Consider the following 21,280-nt stretch of genomic DNA (forward strand, 5'->3'; position numbering starts at 1 on the left):
GATTGTAGGATGGCTGGGGTGTTAACCTCTTGAAACTTCCCATCCCGGATCCGGGATCGTGACTAAAGCCTCAGGCTCATTAGCATAACGCAACGTTAACGATTTCTGAAAATCGCAAATAAAATTAAAATAATGCGTTTGCTCTCAAGCTTAGCCTTTTCTTAACAACACTGTCATCTCAGATTTTCAAAATATGCTTTTGAACCATAGAAATGGACTAATTTGTGTAAGAGTATGCAAAGCTAGCATAGCATTTAGCACGCAACATTTTCACAAAAACCAGATAAATAAAATCATTAACTTTGAAGAGCTTCGGATGTTTTCAATGAGGAGACTCTCAGTTACATAGCAAATGTGCAGTTTTTCAAAAAAATATTATTTGTGTAGGACAAATCGCTCCGTTTTGTTCACGTTTGGCTATGAAAAAAACCTGTATACAGTTATAGCCTGAAGCTCATTAGCATAATGTAACGTTAACGATTTCTGAAAATCGCAAATAAAATGAAAATAATGCATCTGCTCTCAAGCTTAGCCTTTTCTTAACAACACTGTCATCTCAGATTTTCAAAATATGCTTTTGAACCATAGAAATGGACTAATTTGTGTAAGAGTATGCAAAGCTAGCATAGCATTTTGTGTAGCATGTAGCACGCAACATTTTCACAAAAGCCAGATAACCAAATAAATAAAATCATTTACCTTTGAAGAGCTTCTGATGTTTTCAATGAGGAGACTCTCAGTCACATGCCAAATGCGCAGTGTTTCCTGAAAGCGTCTGTGTGTAGGAGAAATCGTTCCGTTTTCTACATTGCGCCTGGCTACTGAAACGAACCGAAAATGCAGTCACCTACAACGTAAAACTTTTTCCGGATTAACTACATAATATCGACCGAAACATGGCAAACGTTGTTTGGAATCAGTCCTCAAGGTGTTTTTTCACATATCTCTTCATTGACATGCAGTTTGTGGAAGCTTGCTTTCCTCTCTGTATTCCTTGGAAAAATACTGCCAGGTGACTTTTGCGCACCAATTTCGGCGCAGGACACCGGGCGGACACGTGGTAAATGTGGTCTCTTATGGTCAATCTTCCAATGATCTGCCTACAAATACGTCACAATGCTGCAGATACCTTGGGGAAACGACAGAGAGGGTTGATTCATTCCTCTTGCGTTCACAGCCATATAAGGAGATCATGACAAACAGAGCCTCAAAAATCCTTGTCATTTCCTGGATGCCATCTCATCTTGGTTTTGCCTGAAGCTCACGTTAAAGGGCACACACAGAGAAGATCTTTGTATTTCTGGACACGTCAGAGTGTTTTCTTTCGAACAGTAGCAATTATATGCATAGTCGAGCATCTTTTTGTGACAAAATATCTTGTTTAAAACGGGAACGTTTTTCATCCAAAAATGAAATTGCGCCCCTAGAGTTCCAAGAAGTTAAGCATGTTCTAGTTTAGGTCGCCTAGCAGCACAAGCTCTGAAGATAGATGAGGGGCAATCAGTTCACATATGGTGTCCAGAGCACAGCTGGGGGCAGAGGGTGGTCTATAGCAGGTGGCAACAGTGAGAGATGTGTTTTTAGAGGTGGATTTTTAAAAGTAGAAGTTCAAGTTGTTTGGGTACAGACCTGGATAGGACAGAACTCTGCAGGCTACTGTCTTTGCAGTAGATTGCGACACCGCCCCCTTTGGCCGTTCTATCTTGCCTGAAAATGTTGTATTTTGGAGGCTTCTAATGTTAACATGCATGAAACCAATGCTATTACGGTTACAGAAGTCATCAAAAGAGAGCTCTGGGGGCGATAAAATAGCTTCAAGGTATAATGTACAGACAAAGGTATGGTAGGATGTGACTACAGTGGAGGTAAACCTAGTTATTGAGTGATGATGAGAGAGATATTGTCTCTAGAAACATCATTGAAACCTGGTGATGTCATCGCATGTGTGGATGGTGGAACTGAAAGGTTGGATAAGGTATAATGAGTAGGGCTAGAGGCTCTCCAGTGAAATAAGCCAATAAACACTAACCAGAACAGCAATGGACAAGGCATATTGACATTAAGGAGAGCCATGCTTAGTCGAGTGATCATAAGGGTCCAGTTAGTAGTGAGGTTGGTTGGGGTCACGGCGATTCAGACAGCTGGCCGGGCCATTGGCAGCAAGCTAGCGTAGAATGGTGTTCAGTTTTTAGCCATTTCGTGTTTCCGTTAGTAGATTAGTGGGGTTCCGTGTGGTAGAGGGGATCAATTCAATTGGCAAAATAGATATAGTTTTTGTGACCCAAGAAAAATTGTCTGAGAGACCGATATTCTTGATGATGGTTAATAAACTCGCAGGTTTGAGACCACAATCGTTCTGCTAATAGCTCAATATTGAAAATACTGTGATTGAAGAAAAGCATCTGAGATTAAATTACAACCCACTTATAACCATGCACCAGTAGAGAACCACTGCTGGAGAAGACTAAATAAATCCTTGCTCAACATAATATTGTCATAAATCGATTGAAGCATTCATTCTATCTAGTTGACATCGTTAAAGTTCTGTCATCCCTGCTTAGACGTTTAGGGACTGGGTGGAAGGATTTTTTAAAATTTTAATTTTAAACTCAAAACAGAAGATTTTCTGTGCAAATTTTGACCCATTGTAAGGAAATAGAAAGCTATGAAAACGACCCAACATGTTTCTGATAAAATATGCACCCAAGCAGAACTGAAATCTTATGTGGTTGTAATACTATCAGCTTTTATGATTCCAACAAATATACCGCTTGAAGAGGTGCCGTCTAACTGTGCATTTGCATTCTCTCTAGATGAAAGAAATCATATTTCTCCACTCCTGTTCCTGAGTAAAAAATGTTGCCTACATTTGGTCTATCATTTTACTGCAAGAAATGTGTAATTCTGCAGGTGTTAATATTAAGGCTATGAGAGGTTAGTGTCCAGATTTAATTTTCCATTGAATCCATCTGAACAATAGGCTACTGTTCCCTTGATGTGCCATAGGCATATTTGATGTCCCCAGTCTTGACTGTCAAATTTGTACAGAGCCATCACACAGAACACTGCTATCATCCTCTTACCACGTCACCAATGCTTTCCCAAACATTACTTCTCTGGCCCTCGCTTCTCTTTATTTTCAGCTTTCCATTTCGCAGCTTTTCTCTTATTGAATTAAATTCCCAACTTTCTCTGCCAGTTCCCAAAATAATTTTGTGATTGGTGTATAGGCGATTTGACGCACGTACAGTTGGGCCCTGAAGCTCAGGCTGACAGCCTAAAGTAATGAAAGAGAACCAGTGTAGCCTGTTACTATAAAATGCACAAGAATTCTACATTATTATTATTTTTTTTTTAAAGGTATTGTTTTCTCTTTTATTCAACCCAACCCACCTTCATCCACACAATATGTCATGACCCTAAACGCGCCTGCCAGTAGATACGACCACGGGGACTGCAGGTTATGAGTCGACCCATGAATCACTAATGCACGCACGCATCCTACTTACACACACATTCTAATGTGCTGTGCCCCTTCCAGACGTGTCATATTTCCCGACTGACATTAGTGCTTCTGCTTTTCATCGGCCAGCAGCCACAAAGCATGATTACAACCCCCTTGCATCCCCCATATTCACATTTGCTTATCACCCCAAATTATTTTAATCTTTGGCACACAACAGTACATAACTCTCACATCGCTCCCTCTGTGACGCTCGTCTCTCTGACTCCTATCAGGAAATGATTGAGGGATGTGTGTCCCGATAACGATATCAGACATACAGAGCTGTGCGTAGAGCATTGCTTCAGGAATACACCAGGTTATATGAGGATAGTGGCTGTGTCCCACCCTATTCCCTATATAGTGCACTACTTATGACCAGAGCCTCCAGGGAATATGGTGCCATTTTGGACACACCTTGTGTCTCTCTCTCACACACACAGACGCTGCTGTGTACTGTCATTGCCTCTAGCTGATAACATACAACCATGACTCCTGTGAAGATGCTATTTACAACACTAATGCCACAACACCACCGGTTAGACGTAGGAGCCTCAGTTAATGCCTAAAGAATAGGCCCACATGCTATATGGTCTGAACAGCGTGTTGGACAAACCAGTGTAGCTATTATTTTTCCTGCCACATTTATTTAACTAGTTGAGAACAAGTTCTCATTTAACACTGTGATCTGGCCAAGATGAAGCAAAGCATTGCGATACAAACAACACAGTTACACATGGAATAAATTTAACTTAGTCAACAGTGTGTGCAAATATAGTAAGATTATGGAGGTAAGGCAATAAATAGGCCATAGTGGCGAAACAATTACAATTTAGAAATTAAACACGAGCGATAGATGTGCAGAAGATGAATGTGCAAGTAGAAATACTGGGGTGCAAAGGAGCAAAATAATTTTTTTACCCCCGTTATTTTACCATGTAAGTTGACTGAGAACACGTTCTCATTTGCAGTAACTACCTGGGGAATAGTTACAGGGGAGAGGAGGGGGATGAATGAGCCAATTGTGAACTGGGGATTATTAGCCAGGACACCGGGGTTAAAACCCCTGCTCTTACGATAAGTGCCATGGGATCTTTAATGACCTCAGTCAGGACACCTGTTCAACGTCCCATCCGAAAGACCGCACCCAACACAGGGCAGTGTCCCCAATCACTGCCCTGGGGCATTGGGATATTTTTAGACCAGAGGAAAGAGTGCCTCCTACTGGCCCTCCAACACCACTTCCAGCAGCATCTGGTCTCCCATCCAGGGACTGACCAGGACCAACCTTGCTTAGCTTCAGAAGCAAGCCAGCAGTGGTATGCAGGGTGGTATGCTGCTGGCACAAATATGGGGATGAGGTAGTTGGGTGGGCTATTTACAGGTGCAATTATCTGTAAGCTGCTCTGACAGCTGATGCTTAAATTTAGTGAGGGAAATCTAAGTCTCCAGCTTCAGTGATTTTTGCAATTCGTTCCAGTCATTAGCAGCAGAGAACTGAAAGGAAAGGCGGCCAAAGGAGGAATTGGCTTTGTGGGTGTCCAGTGAAATATACCTTCTGGAGCGCGTGCTACGGGTGGGTGCTGCTATGGTGACTAGGATCGGTAGGATAGTCAGTTTTACGAGGGTATATTTGGCAGCATGAGTGAAGGATGCTTTGTTGTGAAATAGGAAGTTGATTCTAGATTTGGATTGGAGATGCTTGATGTGAGTCTGGAAGGAGAGTTGACGTAACCAGTGTGACGTAGAAGTCCGTCACTGGCCGCAGGCAGCATTTGGTTCTTTAACGCACACACATATTCATCACTCCTCCCTGCGCCATTATAAGATAAGTTAACAATGTGGGTTGACACACAAATTAACTTCTGTCTTGGTGCATGCATTTCACACTTGTCAATGTTCATATTTGAGAGATACAATAATTATTATACCTATCAATGTTGTGGATGAGCGCATTGTTTGTTTGTTCTGTTCCTCTCTCTCCATCTCTGTAGCTTCCGGGTATGCTGGAAAAGGACCCGAGCTAAGGGAATTGGGTTGGCTTTATAGTGCCTGTCCCAAATGGCTCATTAATGCATATTGAAAGATATTGTCAGTAGTGATGTAATGTTGTAAATGTTATGTTGTGATATTGTTTAAAACCGTGTTGCAATGTATATCCTTTAGTATGTTTCGGCCCCAAGACCTCTAATCATTCGCTTTACCAGATAAAACTGCGAGACTTCGAGCGCCAGCTATCCTGAGGGAAACTTCGGAGGGAACCAGCTACTAGATGGTTCGATTAGTCTTTCGCCCCTATACCCAGGTCGGACGACCGATTTGCACGTCAGGACCGCTACGAACCTCCACCAGAGTTTCCTCTGGCTTCGCCCTGCCCAGGCATAGTTCACCATCTTTCGGGTCCTATCGCATGCGCTCACGCTCCACCTCCCCGACAAAGCGGGCGAGACGGGCCGGTGGTGCACCCGACCCCGTGGGGTGGTGCGCCCAACCCCCACCTCAGCCGACACGCGCCGGCCCTCACTTTCATTGCGCCACGGGGTGTGTTCGGAGAAAACCCTCTGACTTGCGCATGCGTTAGACTCCTTGGTCCGTGTTTCAAGACGGGTCGGGTGGGTTGCCGACATCGCCGCTGACCCCTGGTGCCAGTTTTACGTGAGCCGATCCCTACCCTGGCGACGCAACGCGGTTGGGTACGCACTGAGGACAGTCCGACCCGGTTGACAGTCACGCCGGGGGCAAGGGGCCCCGTGCCCCCCCGCAGGGGGACATGATGCAGCGGGTACTAAGTCCTCGGCCCCGGAAAGCGGCGAGTACGGAGCAGGGGCGCTGTAAAGCTCACGGCCGAAACCGGTAGCCACCTTCACCCCAAGCCCTTCCAAGCCGACCCAGAGCCGGTCGCGGCGCACCACCGACAAGAGGAAATGCGCCCGGCGGGGGGCGAGCCCGACCAGGGATCAGTCCCACGAGGGGATCCGACCACACCGGAACGGCCAACCCTGACCCGCCGAGTTGAATCCTCCGGGCAGACTGCGCGGACCCCACCCGTTTACCTCTCAACGGTTTCACGCCCTCTTGAACTCTCTCTTCAAAGTTCTTTTCAACTTTCCCTTACGGTACTTGTCGTCTATCGGTCTCGTGCCGGTATTTAGCCTTAGATGGCGTTTACCACCCGCTTTGGGCTGCATTCCCAAGCAACCAGTCTCTAAGGAGGCGTGGGTTCAAATCCCACCACTGCCACCATATGTCACGTAGAGTAGGCCAGAAGGCTAAACTGGATAACCTAACCTCTATCAAAATAAAAAATATGGCGGAACCGCAAATGTGTTTATTTACAAGTGATTCCGGAACAAAAAACAACAGTACTGCCATCAATGTCTACCTTATGGGACAGCTTAAAAACAATGCTGCCCCATCCATAGCTCAATCCAAACTGCCCCTCCATGACTGAAAGAGAGGCTCCTTTTGTAGGGCTAGCCCCTCCCCTCAGAACAATTAACCCTAGTTAATTAATCAATTAACATTACAAACCTACATTTTCCATGAACTAAACATACTAAAGGATATACATTGCAACACGGTTTTAAACAATATCACAACATAACATTTACAACATTACATCACTACTGACAATATCTTTCAATATGCCCATATGCATTAATGAGCCATTTGGGACAGGCACTATAAAGCCAACCCAATTCCCTTAGCTCGGGTCCTTTTCCAGCATACCCGGAAGCTACAGAGATGGAGAGAGAGGAACAGAACAAACAAACAATGCGCTCATCCACAACATTGATAAGTATAATAATTATTGTATCTCTCAAATATGAACATTGACAAGTGTGAAATGCATGCACCAAGACAGAAGTTAATTTGTGTGTCGACCCACATTGTTAACTTATCTTATAATGGCGCAGGGAGGAGTGATGAATATGTGTGTGCGTTAAAGAACCAAATGCTGCCCGCGGCCAGTGACGGACTTCTACGTCACAACCAGACACCTAGGTATTTGTAGTCCACATATTCTAAGTCAGAACCATCCAGAGTAGTGATGCTAGACGGGCGGGTGGGTGCGAGCAGCTATTGGTTGAAGAACATGCATTTAGTTTTACTTGCATTTAAGAGCAGTTGGAGGCTGTGGAAGTGGAGTTGTATGGCATTAAAGCTCATCTGGAGGTTTGTTAAGTGTCCAAAGAAGGGCCAGAAATTTACAGAATAGTGTCGTCTGCGTAGAGGTGGATCAGAGAATCACCAGCAGCAAGACAGCTGCTAGCGATACATCATTGATGTATACAGAGAAGAGTCGGCCCGAGAATTGAACCCTGTGGCACCCCCACAGACTGCCAGAGGTCCGGACAACGGGCCCTCCGATTTGACACACTGAACTCTATCTGAGAAGTAGATAAATTTTAGAAAGAAAGGGTCCAGATTGTCTAGCCCAGCTGATTTGTAGGGATCCAGAACATCCGCTATCTGGATTTGGGTGAAGGAGAAATGGGGAGGCTTGGGCAAGTTGCTCTAGGGGGTGCAGAGCTGTTGACTGGGGTAGGGATAGCCAGGTGGAAAGCATGGCCAGCCGTAGAAAAATGCTTATTGAAATGATCGTAGATTTATCGGTGACAGTGTTTCCTAGCCTCAGTACAGTGGGCAGCTGGGAGGAGGTGCTCTTATTCGCCATGGACTTTAGTGTTCCAGAACTTTTTGGAGTTTGTGCAAATGTATTTTTGAAAAAGCTAGTTTTTGCTTTCTTAACTGCCTGTGTATATTGGTTCCGAACTTCCCTGAAAAGTTGCATATCGCGGGGGGTATTCAATACTAATGCAGTACGCCACAGGATGTTTTCGTGCTGGTCAAGGGCAGTCAGGTCTGGAGTGAACGAAGTGCTATATCTGTTCTTTGTTCTACATTTTCTGAATGGTGCATGCTTATTTAAGATTTGAATAGTAGACCTTTTTTTTAAATGCTTGTTATGTGTTATTTTAACCCTATTGCAATTGAATTTCTCCCGAGTGTCAATGACGACGTAAATGCAATTCACTCATCCAAGCTATGACTATCTGTAACCTTTCACTGTAGTCAATCTCAGCCTTTATAACAGCGCCTCTCCTCTTCACTCGTGACCTAGGTGCCATGGTTGCCTGGCACAGAGTGTGTAGCCAAGTACAACTTCCCGGCGACGAATGAACAGGACCTGCCTTTCTGTAAAGGAGATGTGTTGACCATAATTGGAGTCACCAGGGTAAGCACGGCTCACCTCTCCAAACTGTGGAAATGGAAGTGTAAAGCCGTTATAGTGCTGGACTTGTGTAGTTATACAGGTATTATACAACGGTGTTAAAAACCTCTTAAGGATTGGACCCTTTTTTCCCCTTCAATTTTCACCTAAAATGACACCTGTAGCTCAGGAGCTGAAGCAAGGATATGTATATTCTTGATTACATTTGAAAGGAAACACTGAAGTTTGTGGAAATGTGAAATTAATGTAGTAGAATATAACACATTGGATCTGGTAAAAGACAACACACACTTTTTCGTACCATCTTTAAAATGCAAGAAAGTCATAATGTATTATTCCAGCCCAGGCACAATTTAGATTTTGGCCACTAGATCATCAGTGTATGTGCAAAGTTTTAGACTGATCCAATTAACCATTGCATTTCTGTTCAAAATGTTGTATCAAGACTGCCTAATTGGTTTGTTAATACATTTTCAAGTTCATAATGGTGCACTCTCCTCAAATAATAGCATGGTATTATTTCACAGTAACAGTTACTGTACATCTTACAGTGTAGTTAGATTAACAATAATTCAAGCTTTCTGTCCATATCTGATATTTCTATGTCCTGGGAAAATGTTTTGTTACTTAGCCTACGTTAGCACACCGATCCCTTAGCAGCAGAAACACCCTTTAACCTCTATTTCAGGATTCCAACTGGTACAAAGCGAAGAACACAGTGGGCAGAGAGGGCACCATCCCAGCTAACTACGTCCAGAAAAGGGAAGGGGTCAAGTCAGGGGGAAAACTCAGTCTTATGCCGTAAGTACATGATAGGACCTTGCTGCTCTGTCACATAAGATGTGCCCTTACCTGTGAGAAATTCCCATGTTTCACTGTATATTAAAGGTATGACTATGGTGCTTAGTTCATTAGAAGGGGGGTGTTACAAAGGCCTGACAGGAGATGTTGGTAATGTTTTATTTTTTTACCGCCTCTTCTCTGTCCCGTCTGCTCTCTGGGTGGCTGCCTGCCAATGTGGGTGGGGCTAAGTGTCGCTCCGATTTGAATCTGGCTCTTTGAAGGGCCAGCTATTTCAAAAGAGGAAAAAAATTAGACTTATGCAAATGGTATAAAACTGGAGGCCAGGAGATAACTCTGTGATTATCTCACTCACTCACACACACAGGACAAGGCTGAAGTTGATGCACTCAAACGTGTTGGACCAAAACACACTGATGGTGTGTGTCTCACTCACACACACACACACACACACACACACACACACACACACACACACTGCAGACTCTCTCCCCCGACATCTCATTCTTCTGAGCTTAACCGCCCAGCTGAGGAGAGGAAAGCTCAAGCTGTGTGGTGAAGGGTGACCAGTCAAGTGTTACAAGGAAGAACAAAGGCAAGGCTACTCCACTGGACAGGGAACTGGCTAGAGGGAGTCGGTGGGTTTGCTGTCCTTATGAAGTAGAGGTCACCAGTGGAGGGACTGGGCAGAGTCCACTGCCCTCCTACTCTCCTCCTTCAGCTGTAAGAGAGCAAACTCTCTGTAAATACAGCCAATAATACATCAGCCCTGTGGATACCCTCAGAGAGGAGTGGTTAGTGGTGTGAGTCTGAGGGGGGTTGTTGTTATGTTATTATGAATTGGTAACAGATGTCTTGGGGAAAACTCCCTGTTGGCTTCTATAACTAACAGTGTCAGCTGTGTTCTTGGGTCTGTTGATCTCCACACCCTGAGAGATGCTGCTCTTTGACCTCACAGCTCACTGCTGCCACCTGCTGGTAATCATCCACTTTGTTGGAAGGGAGGTGGGGTTACAGCACCACCCTAAAGAAGACTGGCAAAGGGCCTCCGTCCTCTGCTCACTGCAGTCTCTCTCTCCTACCTCCTTCCCCACTGTCCTTCCTTACTCTATTCCCCCCTTACTTCTAGCAGCCTGTTCTCCCTAGTGAATGGCACAAACTGAAACATATAAATGACGTTACATGCCCTGCTTCCTCATTAAATAGTCTGACCGGTTGGTCATATGTTTGGCTGGTAGCTCCTGTGTTTTGGCTGTTGGTTACTCAGTGTCTGGCTGACTGCTGGCTTACTGCGCCTGCTCTCAGATTAATGGGAGTTAAGGAGGCTGCTGTCCATGGAGAAGCAGCTCCGCTGATCTAATCAACTCAATCCTCCCTCCGCATTAAGCCGATTTGCACAGGCCCTGCTCTGTCTGTCTTTGTGCTGGGCAACGGAGGGAGGGAGGAAGGGAACTGTGTAAATCAATTACACACTTTGATTACCCTTAACTCACCAGCCCCCAGAGAGACCCCTGTGGACCTCCTACTGCTCCTGTTTCCATACTGCTGGGGGATTCTGTGTTAGGGTCTACTACAGATAAGAGATGAATCATCTTAAGGAAAAAGCCAAGCAAGGGGTGGAGTTTATCCAGTAGAAGCCTGTAGATCTTGTACATGAGGTGAGATGGAGGCCGTGTTTGGAGGATGTGTTGAACCACGTGTGTTTTCCGTAAGAGAGCTTTCTAAGTCCAGTGTCCTGCAGCTTGCCTAGCGGTCAGCCGGGGGCAGGCTTCATAGACTGTTCTGAGGGGATGAGAGCCACTGCTGTTCTCTCTAAAAGCCTCTCTCTCCTCTGTGTGGTCTCACCTCTCTGTGAATAGAGAGGTCTGGTAGACCCTGCCTTGCCTGCCCTGAGCTGCTTTGCATTTTCCTGTTATTGCAGAGCCTGTGTCAGTTTCCGTCTCTGCCTGCCCATGTGTGTTTTTCTGTGTCTGCGTTTCCTGTTTACGCCAAGGCACTTTCTCACTGGCTCCTTGAGACACAGACTCACTCCACTGCTCTAAGTGCAACTGCCTAGAAATGCCACTGCCTTACATTATGCTGATCTACTGCTGTTGTCCCCTTTACCTTGTCTATGACTGACTGTTTATCAACTCTTTAATACAGGGCTTTGTATGTGTGTTACATGGCCAACATTACACGCTAGCAATAATAATAATAATAATAATGAGTAGATCTCCCCTCTACTTATAAATTGTCTTTTTGCCCTTTTGATGACCTTGGTATGGTAATTTTCTGTAGTCCACTAAGGCCCTATCTCTGTGTCCTGTCCCTCCCCCTCTCTCCTCTCCTTCTCATGTCCATCTCCAGATGGTTCCATGGTAAGATAACGAGGGAGCAGGCAGAGCTCCTCCTCTACCCCCCAGAGACTGGTCTGTTCCTGGCGAGGGAGAGCACCAACTACCCTGGGGACTACACCCTGTGTGTCAGCTGTGACGGCAAGGTGGAGCACTACCGCATCATCTACCACAACGGCAAGCTCAGCATCGACGAGGAGGAGTTCTTCCAGAACCTCATGCAGCTGGTGGAGGTAAGGCGGTGTCAGCCTGTCAGTCCCAAACGCTCCCCATTTCTTACTGTTTAGGCTATTCCCTCCCACTCTGCCTTCCCTGTACGGTGTTAAGGTACTCGTCAATGACGCTGAGTGACATAGTTGAAGGCAAAGGGGGTGGAGGTTATTGATCGGGGAGAAATCAATATTATTTTATTGATACTTTTTCTCCAAGTATGGATTTAAGATAAGGTTAGCAAGTGCTAGTCGGCTGTACCTTTTTTTATTTTTCACCCTACAGCTGGTTCTGCCTTTTTTAAATAGGGAGCCAACATGTTTTCAGCACTTTTTAATTCCATGACTGATCAAAACTCCTTTTCTCATACTCTCTCGTCTCACTGCAGTAGACATATCATGAGCAATATGTTTGGAACATCAAATAGCAAACAAAATTGAAGTATCAAATCACAATACATACAGAATCAGCACCTAAGTATCATGATGCTATATCGTGAGTGGAGGTCGACCGATTAATCAGGCATGACTATTTCAGGCTTTCTTAACAATTGGTCAATCTCTCTCACACCTGCTCGCTCTCTCTAATATTGTGACTGTATTTCTCACATTCTTGTGATTTATAGCTCATTCTTTTTCCCCTTACTCTCCACTGGCCTATTTATTTTTATTTTAACTTTATTTAACAAGGTAAGTCAGTTAAGAACAAATTCTTATTTTCAATGACGGTCCAGTGGGTTAACTGCCTGTTCAGGGGCAGAACGGCAGATTTGTACCTTGTCAGCTCGGGGATTTTGAACTTGCAACCTTCCGGTTACTAGTCCAACACTCTAACCACTAGGCTACCCTGCCGTCCCATGCCTATCACAACAGGCTCCACACAAGTTATCCTTCCCTGTCAATAGACCCACATTCAGTGGGATTTGTGGTGTTAACCACATAATGGAAATCAAACACTGTTGCGTTTAAGGGATTAGTCAATCACATGTTAAGTACTTGGGTTGTTATAGATGGTGGGTACTTGTGTTTATATTCAGGCACATTGATTATTTTTGTATTGTCCAATTATCAGTTATATAACCTTGGTTTCATGACTACTACAAATATGCAGAAATAATGTGTTAATTTGATAATGGGTCTTTTAAAGCTCAAATACAGTTTTGACATGAATATATTTGTTTAGGAGCTTGTACAATAGTTCCTATACCATGCTGCCCTCTGGTGGTTGTGAATGCTACTCACATGTAAAACACAGTGGCAGTCAGATTATACTCTGGGTGCTTCTCCATTGATTAACAAACTAATCACAGGTCAAAAGGATGGCCGGTGTGTTTGACTGGTTAACCTGATCACATGTAGACCAGTTGGTGGTGACAGGATTATGTGTATCTAAAGTGAAGGTGTGGTTAGTGACCTCTCGCCACCAGTCCCCTCGAGCCCTACAATCCCAGCATCCTTTTCACCCCAGACTGTTGAGACCCTTCTTGACTCCCGCTCCTTGTTGTCTGGTCTTTGACATACGGTTGACAATGCAATTCTACCTCCTCAGTGTGACTATGCAGCTACTGTTAATATACACACTATCCAACTCACCATGTTCTCTCTCGCCGATCTCCATTCAGCACTACACTAAAGATGCCGACGGCCTCTGTACCAGACTCATCAAGCCAAAGCTGATGGAGGGAACGGTGGCCGCCCAGGATGAATTCTCCAGGAGTAAGAGCACTTTACTAACCTTGTGTTTCCATTCTCTGAGTCACTCTTGGTCTGTAAGAATACACAGTGACTCTGTCGGTCTTCATCTTCTGTAGTACAGGAAATCTGGGCTTAATCACTTGAATTAGCAGTAAGTCTTTAACCTTGAGCTTTGCTCTGTCTGGGGAATGATGATATTTCATTAGTTCTGCTGGAACCAGAGTCTGACTTTCTCTCTCTCGATTTCCCCCCCCACACACACACACACACACACACACACACACACACAGGCGGATGGGCCTTGAACAGAAAGGAACTCAAGCTCATCCAGACCATTGGCAAAGGGGAGTTTGGAGGTAAAGACCCTAACTGAGACCAGCGCTGATAAAGATGTCTCTTTCCATCCCTGTGTGAGATCTGTGTGTCGTTGTCCAGTGTTACATCTCTATGTATCTGTTCAGATGTGATGGTGGGGGACTACAGAGGGACCAAGGTGGCAGTGAAGTGCATCAAACACGACGCCACGGCCCAGGCGTTCATCGCTGAGGCCTCCGTCATGACGTAAGTCTCAACCATTCTGTTTTATGGTCTTACCCACTTTCTTTAATACCTTATTACTGTGTGTTTCTGTGTCTGTACACCTTAGTGTGTAGCTATGTCACTAAAAACCCTCTCTCTTCCCTGCAGGCAACTGAGGCACAACAACCTGGTTCAGCTGCTGGGGGTGATCGTAGAGGAGAGGGGCAGTCTCTACATCGTCACAGAGTACATGGCCAAGGTACTTCAGTCTAGTCTATTGCTTGTCCAGGGAGTACTCTATCTAGGCCGTGGATGGAGTCCACTGTCTCTTTATGATAGGGTCTGTTCCTGCTTCCCAGCTTGACATCCGTCCCTCTCTCCCCCCACCACAGGGCAGTCTAGTGGACTACCTCCGTTCTCGAGGACGGACCGTGCTGGGCGGAGACTGTTTACTCAAATTCTCACTGTAAGTAATCCTCAGGAAGTTCTGCAGTATTGGATTTCTTTATTCAATTATAATGTGATTTCCCTGGAGAGGATGCCAGAAACCAAAGTATTTTAAATGGCTATTGGTATCACTTATCTACAATGAAATTAGTTATTTGTCTTGGCTGAGTGATCCCATTGTTTCTCTCTTTATCTGTTTCTCACATCTCCATTTGGTGACTCCTCCTCTCCTCGTTCTCCCCTGCTGTGCAGTGACGTATGTGAAGCCATGGAGTACCTGGAGGCCAATAACTTTGTGCACAGAGATCTGGCGGCTCGGAACGTTCTGGTGTCTGACGACAACATCGCCAAGGTCAGTGACTTTGGTCTGACCAAGGAGGCCTCGTCCACACAGGACACTGCCAAACTGCCCGTCAAATGGACCTCCCCCGAAGCCCTGCGAGAGAAGGTGAGGGTGGAAAAAGAGGGGATTGGATAACGGAGGGAGGGAGTGTAGATGGGAGGATGTTTAAATAGTGTAGCCTAAGCTCTGTCTTTGTGTCTTGTGTAGTTGACCTCAGCCTCTCTCTCTGCTCCCTCCAGAGGTTCTCCACTAAGTCAGACGTGTGGAGTTATGGTATCCTGCTATGGGAGATCTACTCCTTTGGGCGTGTGCCTTACCCCAGAATTGTAAGTATGCCTCCAGCAGGGGGCAGCACCTTTCTGTATTGCCTTCTCCAATGCAAGGCAAAAATGTCTATCTTGATGAGTGATGTATTTCGTATCATTTAATAGCTGTGAAGCTTGTGCACAGGCAGACAGGTTGAGGCTGCTGTTCAGACAGTGGATGTTAGAACGTTCTAGTAGAGTATGTGGTTGATAGCGCCCTCCTCTCTGCTCCTCAGCCCCTGAAGGAGGTGGTGCCGCGGGTGGAGAAGGGTTACAAGATGGACGCCCCCGACGGCTGCCCGGTGGTGGTTTACGACGTCATGAAGCAGTGCTGGACCCTGGACGTGGGGCTGCGGCCCTCCTTCCGCATGCTGAGAGACAAGCTGTCACATATCAGAGCCAAGGAGCTCTACCTGTGAGGGGCAGAGAGGGAAGACACAGCAGACTAGAGCGGAGGGAGGGCGCGTCCAGGCTGGGGGAAACTAACTGGAGCAGGAGCCGAAGTCATCTGCCTGCTTCACCTGTAGACCACACCCTACCTGATACCTGACCTGGGACTGTAGTAAACCCTCCCCTGTGTTACCTTCCCTTTCTACTCTTCTGAAAGAAAGGAACAGTGTGTGTGTTGTATAGCTTTCTGTCAGCTGGTTGTCTTCCTCTGTTCACTCCATCGGCCTCCCTCTACCCCCTTCCTCCTGTTCTCCCAGTCTCTCCACTGTGGCATTGTCACCACCTCAAACTCTTTTCTGATTTTCTTCTTTTCCAAAACGTGATAATTGGGAGGCTGGCCTTTTCCTCCACATGTTCGTCAGGTGCTCTCAATCTCTCCTCTCTCTGTGCCATGATCATTCCTGTATCTCTGTGTTGGATGGTAGTGTGGTGCTGCATTCTATCTGTCCCCCACCCTCCTGTGTGGGGCCTTGGCTCTGTGCCAAAGTGCCTCCAGTATACAGAGCTCCAGATCCCCTCAGCCTCCAGAACCTACTCCTCCACTCAGACTATTCAGTTTCTATCCCTTTTTTTTGGTCTTGGAGGTTGGTTGTTCATTTGCTTTGAAGTGGTCTCCCTCGGGCTCCAGAACAGGTTCTTCTATGTCCTTAAAGAGAACGTGAACATTTGAGAAGAAAAGAGGCCAGTGCATAAAGAGCCTCAGCTGGGAAGCGCCTATCTCCAACTCAACACAGGACTACAGAACAGGAGAGGGAGGAGCACTTCTCAACATGGTCCATTCATCATATGTGGGCTTGTTTTATATTTAAATGGTAAAAAAAAAACTTAAAGAAGACACAAAGACAGACTGAAGGATATAAGAGTGTTTTAGTGTCTGTGTGAAGCGAACGCTGGGGTTGGGTATGTGCATGCTGTGCGAGAGGCCTTGGGTTTAACTGTCAGTGCTTTCAATGTTTATTATGCTGCCATGATTATGAATAAATCATTCCATCTGATTAGTGTGGAAAGAATGTTAACACTGACATCACAGGGAGTGGGGGCTCCCCTCTGTAAGCACCTGGGTACTATTCAGTCATGTGAATGTCCTGGATGATAGAGGTAACAGCAGGGCAGTGGGCCACTGGGGATGCCCTGGGTGTTTGTTCCATATGAAGTGAACCTCTAGTCATTATGCTATTACACACATTCCCACACAGTAAATATTCATTTACACAGAGGTAATACAGCCATTCCACACACTTTACATACCCACTGGGGTCATACATACACTTGGGCCAATGAATCTTATTTGGTTGAACTGTGAATAAGGTATTCTAACTATGGATTGGTCCTGTGGTCTTCAAATCACATTTTATTGGTCACATACACATGGTTAGCAGATGTTATTGCGAGTGTCGCGAAATGCTTGTCAGAACCTGTGACTTCACAGATTGAGCCTAAAATAATTCTCACACGCAGCTCTGTTTTAGAATGTAGAAGTGTTTGAGGGTGTGATAATAGATATTGCAGATGTGCCAAAAGAGCCTTCAAGGTGTGAAGCTGCAGTGTTCTATGTCAGCTGACCTGTTTCCATTTCCAATGGTCAGTCAAATAGACTAAGCTCCTCATCATTCATTCTCTTCTCCATTCTCTCCTCTCTGGAGTGGCTGTTCCTCCACTTGCCTCCAGTGATGTTCTGCTGCGAACAGGGGGCACACAGAATGATTCTGAGCCTGAACTGAGCAGAGCACACAGTCCAGCTCAAATGGAACAGCTTTACAGGCCTTTTCTGTTCTGTTTTCTGTATTTTTATTTTTTTTGTAAAGGGGGGGGGGAAACATTTGACTCAATTATCATCAGCTTTTGTGTCTTTCTTTCTGGCTCAAAGCCTTCCTTCTTTGCCCATGTGTCTTTCTGTTTCCATCCCTCGTCCTGTCTCGTCAGCCCTGTTGCTTGCTGCACATAAGGAGCCAACAGTTGTCGCTGGCTGGCTCATTTTGATTCCTATGAATGTTGATGGCGCTGACAGTCCAGAGTGGTAACAATGGGCTGGTTACACAACACAGGGCGCTCTCAGCCACGGCTGTGCGGTTCTGCTCAGCTGTCAGGACCCATCATTACACTGGGCTGTCACTCCATCTCACATTATACAGTGCTGCTGAAAACACAGGAGGAGCATTGCTGGAGGAGCATTGCTGGAGGAGCATTGCTGGAGAGGGACCTCTCATATTTAGATCTCTATTGCTTACGCTACTGCAAGAGTGCAACAATTAATCTTACTCACCCAGTCATGTGATGGTTGTACCACTACCATGGATCACCATCAGCTGGCACCGTGTAGTCTACTCCAGTAGAACTCATGGATGGATGGAGATAAATATGTTACGTCAGGCCTTCATTGTAAATAAGAATTTGTTTTTAATTGATCTGCCTGTTAAAATGCATCAATAAAAAGCCTGTGTGTGATATACTGATAGTGGTAACACCATAGTTAGTCACCCCTCTTGTGTGTTCAAATGTAGCATTAGGCTTCTTGTGAGGTACAGAGATGTCATCCTACCTTGAAAGGGTCATAGTTCATTCCAGGTCTTTTGCGTATGATTCTCATCTCACACTGACACACACATTCACAATTAAATGGCACAATCCTGTCAACTACACACACACAGTTCAGTGCGTGTTCTTCACTCGCACAGATGAGTGGAGGATGCGTCCTGTTTTAATCAGCTTTTGATAAGTTCTGGATCTCTGCTGACGACGTATCTCCTAAGCCTGGTATTTCTTGACAGCAACCAATTAAAACCCACCATGAATTAATCTGATTACGCCAACAATTTTTGTTAAATCTAGGAGGATTCTGATGTTTGTAGACTAGAGGCTAGTGTGGATTGTGGAGTTAGCGTATACATTGTAGTGCCTCAGCCTCTGGGCCATTTGGAGTAGTTGAGTTGACAGATGTACATGTGACAGAATGTGGCGAGGTCGTCTTTCTTTTACTCCATGTACGACAGCTGTCTGCTATGACAGGAAGCCATCTCTCCTCATGGGTACCTCATCCAATTCGAAATGCTGCTGTGATCCAATTATAAACTAGGTGGTTTGAGCACTGAATGCTGATTGGCTGAAAGCCGTGGTATATCAGACCTTATACAACGGGTGGGTCCTGAATGCTGATTGGTTAAAACCACATTCAAGCCAGTGTCTATTCCACAAGTTACCACCGGCTAAATCTATGATGTTAAAATGCCTATTTACTCTGTTCCATCTGACTGCAATCCACTGTTTTATCAGCCAGGCCAGGCAATTTATGAACTTGATCTCTGTTATCAAAGGTATTTAGACATTATCTCACATTTAGTTTTCAACAGTGGAGATTTCTATAAACCTTGCTGTCTGTCTCTCTGACATTTTGCAGCAATGTTTCAATATTCTATTTCCATATATCTCCAGCTGTCGCATAGTAATGGACGTGTCGGTAGTCGGGATGAGACAGACAGGCAGGCAGCTTTTTTCATCCAGTCGAAATCATGAATCAGTATCATTTTTATGGCTATATCAAAATAAATGTCAATAGAAAACAGACCAAATGAAACGACTTTGTCCCGGGCCTAACAACACCCATGCCAATATATCCTTCAAACACCGGCTTCTCAGGCCTTAAGTATACCACGGGTATGACAAAAACAAATACTAATTACATTGGTAACCAGTTTATAAAAGCAATAAGGCACCTCTGGTTTGTGGTATATGGCCAATATACCACAGCTAAGGGCTGTCCAGGCAATCTGCGTTGTATATTGGCCATATACCACACCCACTCTGGCCTTATTGCTTAATTATATCACCTGATGTTGTTGCAATAACTCAAGGCTGGAGACACTGAACATGTTCTAGAACATAGAAATAAAAGCCCTAGATAAGATATATAATAATGCTATGCATTATACAGCACAGATGAGGTTATTTTACTGGGAGAAATATGCAGAGAACAAAGACACTGATGTCAAAATGGGTTAATTTGTACTGGCACAGCAGCAGGACATGTGGGGATGTTTTCCGATTCCAGCCCAATTCGGTGATGACAGGAACTTAGTGAGCAGTGACGTGATTGGAGCTGAAGGGAGTAGTCAGGCCGATGTCAGGCTGATGGGGCTGCGATGTGTGGCTGTCTCAACTGTGCACATGGGCCCACTGTGTTCCCCACTCCAATCCTCCCTGATCCCTGACAAATCCCCTTCCACAAATTTCCATCAATTCCCTTCTTTCTCCTTTGTCTACTCTGGTCTGGAATCAGATCTCTCACTCCACTGAACAGCCCCTAAAAATAATCTGTTGCTTCAGCTGATGTCTCAGCAGCAATTAGCTTCTATTTGTGGCCATGCGTGCAGACATCTCAGATAGCTATGGGTGTCACTGTGGTCCTGACTGTCTGGCCGGGGCATTGTTTTGTGTCTGCGGACTGGGAGGTTTATGCCCAGTGGTCTATTGGCTCGGCAGCTTTTGGCTTTGTTATAGAAAGGCTTAATAACGCAGTTCTTGGTGTCTTTTGGCAGCCTTGGTTATTATTAGTTGGTTGTGGTAGTAGTACGACAGCCTTGGTTATTATTAGTTGGTCGTGGTAGTAGTACGACAGCCGTGGTTATTATTAGTTGGTCGTGGTAGTAGTACGACAGCCAAGGTTATTATTAGTTGGTCGTGGTGGTAGTAGTACAACAGCCTTAGTTATTATTAGTTGGTCGTGGTAGTAGTACGACAGCCTTGGTTATTATTAGTTGGTCGTGGTAGTAGTACGACAGCCTTGGTTATTATTAGTTGGTCGTGGTGGTAGTACGATAGCCTTGGTTATTATTAGTTGGTCGTGGTGGTAGTACGATAGCCTTGGTTATTATTAGTTGGTCGTGGTGGTAGTACGATAGCCTTGGTTATTATTAGTTGGTCGTGGTAGTAGTACGACAGCCTTAGTTATTATTAGTTGGTCGTGGTGGTAGTAGTACGACAGCCTTAGTTATTATTAGTTGGTTGTGGTAGTAGTACGACAGCCTTAGTTATTATTAGTTGGTCGTGGTGGTAGTACGACAGCCTTGGTTATTATTAGTTGGTCGTGGTAGTAGTACGACAGCCTTAGTTATTATTAGTTGGTCGTGGTGGTAGTAGTACGACAGCCTTAGTTATTATTAGTTGGTTGTGGTAGTAGTACGACAGCCTTAGTTATTATTAGTTGGTCGTGGTGGTAGTACGACAGCCTTAGTTATTATTAGTTGGTCGTGGTGGTAGTAGTACGACAGCCTTAGTTATTATTAGTTGGTCGTGGTAGTAGTACGACAGCCTTGGTTATTATTAGTTGGTCGTGGTGGTAGTAGTACGACAGCCTTAGTTATTATTAGTTGGTCGTGGTGGTAGTAGTACGACAGCCTTAGTTATTATTAGTTGGTCGTGGTGGTAGTAGTACGACAGCCTT

General features: G+C 45.1%; 1 protein-coding gene across 3 annotated transcripts in view; it reads left to right on the forward strand.

Annotated features, from left to right (window-relative positions):
* Positions 1-16,838, forward strand: part of LOC135550740 (tyrosine-protein kinase CSK-like) — a 46,787-nt gene extending 29,949 nt beyond the window's left edge. For all 3 annotated transcript variants that reach the window (XM_064981829.1, XM_064981819.1, XM_064981838.1), the window contains 11 exons: positions 8,628-8,741; positions 9,427-9,539; positions 11,889-12,108; positions 13,707-13,800; positions 14,070-14,135; positions 14,241-14,340; positions 14,467-14,557; positions 14,691-14,764; positions 14,998-15,193; positions 15,328-15,414; positions 15,630-16,838. In XM_064981829.1, coding sequence (XP_064837901.1) covers positions 8,628-8,741; positions 9,427-9,539; positions 11,889-12,108; positions 13,707-13,800; positions 14,070-14,135; positions 14,241-14,340; positions 14,467-14,557; positions 14,691-14,764; positions 14,998-15,193; positions 15,328-15,414; positions 15,630-15,812 — 1,338 coding nt within the window. In that variant the 3' untranslated portion in view covers positions 15,813-16,838. The remainder of the gene's footprint in view (positions 1-8,627; positions 8,742-9,426; positions 9,540-11,888; positions 12,109-13,706; positions 13,801-14,069; positions 14,136-14,240; positions 14,341-14,466; positions 14,558-14,690; positions 14,765-14,997; positions 15,194-15,327; positions 15,415-15,629) is intronic.
* Positions 16,839-21,280: the final 4,442 nt, after the last annotated feature.

This window comes from Oncorhynchus masou, chromosome 1 (genome assembly GCF_036934945.1).
Source record: "Oncorhynchus masou masou isolate Uvic2021 chromosome 1, UVic_Omas_1.1, whole genome shotgun sequence".
In the NCBI taxonomy this organism is placed as follows: Eukaryota; Metazoa; Chordata; class Actinopteri; order Salmoniformes; family Salmonidae; genus Oncorhynchus; species Oncorhynchus masou.